Source organism: Cyprinodon variegatus, unplaced genomic scaffold, assembly GCF_000732505.1.
Source record: "Cyprinodon variegatus isolate N-32 unplaced genomic scaffold, C_variegatus-1.0 Scaffold388, whole genome shotgun sequence".
In the NCBI taxonomy this organism is placed as follows: domain Eukaryota; kingdom Metazoa; phylum Chordata; class Actinopteri; order Cyprinodontiformes; family Cyprinodontidae; genus Cyprinodon; species Cyprinodon variegatus.
Genome location: NW_015150841.1, coordinates 310,205 through 314,096, shown reverse-complemented (window position 1 = coordinate 314,096; position 3,892 = coordinate 310,205). Strand labels below are relative to the sequence as shown.

Here is a 3,892-nt window from a genome sequence, read left to right as displayed (position 1 = left end):
AGTTTATTCTGTAATCAGTGGGTTTCCGCTTCTTCTTTTGCTGTCTTCGTGTCCTTGCGCAGCATACTTCTCTAGATACTTCCCCTGACTTGCCCGCTGTGGTCAGAGGGCCTGATGTTATTGCAGCCTCACTCCTGTCAGTCTGCTCCAGGGCAGCTGTGGCTACAACATAGCTTAGCACCATCAAACTGTGACTGGGTTTGTGGATAACTAAATGTAGTGTGAAGTTACCCATATAATGCCATACAGGCAATTTACTATTTGCTTATGACAGTAAATTTGTTCATAGAACGTACCTTTGTTTGAGAACTAGGTGCGGTAAGAGTAGCACATTCGTGCTCTGAGAAGTTTGCAAGTATCCGGTTCGATCCCCACAGCCTCCACTCTGGTTTCCTGAGCAAGGCTGTTGCTCCCTGGGCATCGCACAATGGCAGCCCACTACTCCCCTAGGGGATGGGTTAAGATGCAGAGAACTAATGTCCCCATTTTTTGATTTACAAGTTACCTTTTCTCATTTATGTTTACTTTTGCTATATTGATGTTATAGGTAGTGACCATGTGAAGGGAATATGTCAGTTTCAGCTTTTTTTGTTTGGCCTTTGCTTATGTTGTTTTATGTATTCTGACAAGAAAACTCTAGAGGTTTTCTGATTGAGCCTGTCATAAATACATTTTGATGATGTTTTTCTTAGCTTTTAAGAGTATTTCCACAACTAAATTTTGGGGTTCAGAAGTAGAGAACCAGGCCACCTTGACTTTGATTGCTTTAGGTTCAGCCAGGTACATTTTGGCCAATTTCACAATCTTTATAAACACTTAATCTTGTCTGCAACCAGTAAAACAAACCACCTGCTACACCAGAGCACTGCTGTCTACTGCCCTTCTTCAGCCACTTAGGCCAGGTTATCCCACATCTCTTATCAGCAGAAAAGGAAATTGAAAATCTGACAACAAAGCAAAATTCTCCATTTAGAATCTTATTACAATCAAGCCAGGACAGACAGTATTGATTAAATTGGAATGAAAAGTGCTCAGGGTTTAATATTATAGATTAAAATCCCACCAATGAAAACTGTTTTGGACATTTTCAGCATCCCATTTATAAATGTTTGTTGGTGCAATAACGGTCTTGTTTACCCCATTTCATGGTTGGATAGTTTTTAGGGTGTAATTGGTTATGAAAGACTGTCTGTGAGGAGCTGCTGCTGAGGCTTCATTTGACCTGCTGAGAATAAGGTTTTCTGCCTGTGTCATACCTCTGCCTCAGGCCATAGGAGCATTTCCAGTGTGTGAATGAGTGTGCATTTGAGAAGCATAATGTAAACTCAATCCGTTTGCACTTTCACTGGAAACACAACATGACTACACTGGTATTTCCATATCAGCACAAGAATTAGAAGTCAGAGAGGAATGCAAATCAGCCAAGTTACACAGAAGACTATAACTCTGCATTTTTATGCAGATGTGGGTGTCTATTAGTGGACCACAGTTATGACTCAGAGTTTCACACTCCGGGTTTCATGATACTTATTATGGGTCAATAAATAAAGATTTTTTTTGTCCTGATTATCACCGGTTCTTCTTTGATAAGAAGCACTCTGATTTTTTCATTACAACACCAGTTTAACCAGTTCAACCAGTCCTATCGGTTTGAGCCGTTTCTTGGAAAAATAGCCAGATGGAACTTTTGCTATTGTCTCTCACTACTACTACTACTACTCCACTGGTGCTCATTTATTTTACAAATGAAGGCATGACACTGTGAAAAAAAATCTGAATGCTTCACTTATGCTGATGAAGCTTCTCAGTCATCCAGGTGCACCCCCATGCTCACTGTGATTTTGTATTTACAAGTGTTAAATGGCTAAAAAACTAATTTCCAACACAGTCTTGGAAGATTTTAGTCAGATTTGTTTTTTTTTTTCCTTTGAAGATATCCAATTTTGCCATCTTCTCTTTCATTCTTATTCCCATCCTAGTCATTTGTATATACTGTAATTTAAGCACGTTTGCCACAGGTGGAAAAAGAAAAGTGTCTGGAAGCCCCTGCAGTTCATTGGTGGTTGGACTCTTTAAAAAGCCTCCCTAGACACTTTCTTTCTTGTCTTTTTAATAACATTGGAGAATAACTATTTTTATCATGTCACAGTTGCCCCAGATGTTCTCCAGTCATTGATGATTATTTCATCATGCTGTATAGGGTATAATCAAGTGGAAATGTTTGTATCTTCTTACCGATACCTTCGAACAGCAAGATATTGAGCTACCTTCTGGAGCTTAAATGATAAGAGTAAAATCAGGAAAATTGAATCATGGGGTGCTTAAGCGAATATTTAGGGATAGATATATCCCTCATGCAATGTTATATTTTATGTGGTAAAACTGCACATCTTATATCAACCCTTTTTTAGAATTAAATAACTGAAATTTATAAATTTCAAGAGATTTTTTCCCCCCTGAGATGCAGCTGTAAATCATTAAAAACTGGTCCTGAGGGATGCTGAGGAAAGAGGAGGGTTCCTCACTCTACCACTAGATGGAGACAACGGACAAAAGCAGCCAATCTGCACTCAGAGCTGCAGGCTGGGCAGTCCCTGATGGAGGAGGGCCGTCATGCCTGTTTCCCCATCTCTTTGTACGTTGAGTCAGAAAACCACGCCGCACTTATTTCCACCTCCAGATTCACCGTAGACTCCTCGTGGCTGAGCTCGGCCTGAACATCAGCCAGAGCCCGTCCAGGACAGCGGCGGACAGAGAGAGGAGAGGCGGCAGCACGGGAAGCGTCAGGGAAGAAGAAGAAGGAGGAAACGACTGAGGCAAGCCGGGATGTCAGCGATGAAGAAGAGAAACTCCAACTCCTCCGGAGGCCGGGAAGAGGACAGGCAGGTGACGGAAAGGATGCTGTCCGCCGGCTTCAGTCCAGCCGGGACACCGGGGAGCGACGCCAAGAGCCCCAGCAGCCTCCTGCCGCCGGGAGGAGCGGAGGAAGGGGTCGCCCTGAAGAGGACCATCACTCTTGTAAACGGCGTGGCCATCATAGTGGGCACCATCATCGGCTCGGGCATCTTTGTCACGCCGACCGGGGTGGTTCGGGAGGCGGGCTCGGTGGGTCTGTCCCTGATCGTGTGGGCAGTGTGCGGGGTTTTCTCCACAGTGGGAGCGCTCTGCTACGCGGAGCTGGGGACCACCATCAGTAAGTCAGGGGGGGACTATGCTTACATCCTGGAGGTGTACGGCTCCCTGCCGGCTTTCCTCAAGCTCTGGATCGAGCTGCTCATCATCCGGCCCTCCTCGCAGTACATCGTTGCGTTTGTTTTCGCCACATACCTCCTGAAGCCCATGTTCCCCCACTGCCCGGTGCCGGATCAAGGAGCCAAGCTGGTGGCCTGCCTCTGCATCCGTGAGTATCCGGACCGACCGGCCGGACGGAGCCGAACTGGCCCGAGCCTACTGAGTGATGCAACTTAGTGATGATGTTGAGTTTCTCTCTCTCTCACCTGCGTAGTATATGTTATGGAGCACGTGCGTAGTAGTACAAACTGTTCTCGCGCGCATCAAGCGGCTCAGAGATAAGAATGAAAACAAGCCGCGTTATTACATCAGCCTCCGATGCTCATTCATCCTCATTACAGAACTCTTAACATAACTTTAATATCCGATCAAAACAGTAACTGTTAAATATATATTTTATTTTCTCGTTTAGATTTAAACATTTTCTGCCGATCATTCGGCTGTAGTGATGCCTGTATAACCAAAACAAAGCGCGAAAAATATGCATATAGACCAACGAATAAAATATTTCATTTTGTTGTATATAATTATTTGGCATAATAGAATAAGAAATAATGAAAAATATTTAAGTTGCATGATTTTGTAAAAATAATCAACAATT

At 43.7% G+C, this 3,892-nt stretch overlaps 1 protein-coding gene across 1 annotated transcript in view; it reads left to right on the top strand.

The window, feature by feature from the left end:
- Positions 1-2,602: 2,602 nt before the first annotated feature.
- Positions 2,603-3,892, top strand: part of slc7a5 (solute carrier family 7 (amino acid transporter light chain, L system), member 5) — a 21,388-nt gene continuing 20,098 nt past the window's right edge. The window contains exon 1 of the mRNA XM_015387238.1: positions 2,603-3,400. Coding sequence (XP_015242724.1) covers positions 2,827-3,400 — 574 coding nt within the window. The 5' untranslated portion in view covers positions 2,603-2,826. The remainder of the gene's footprint in view (positions 3,401-3,892) is intronic.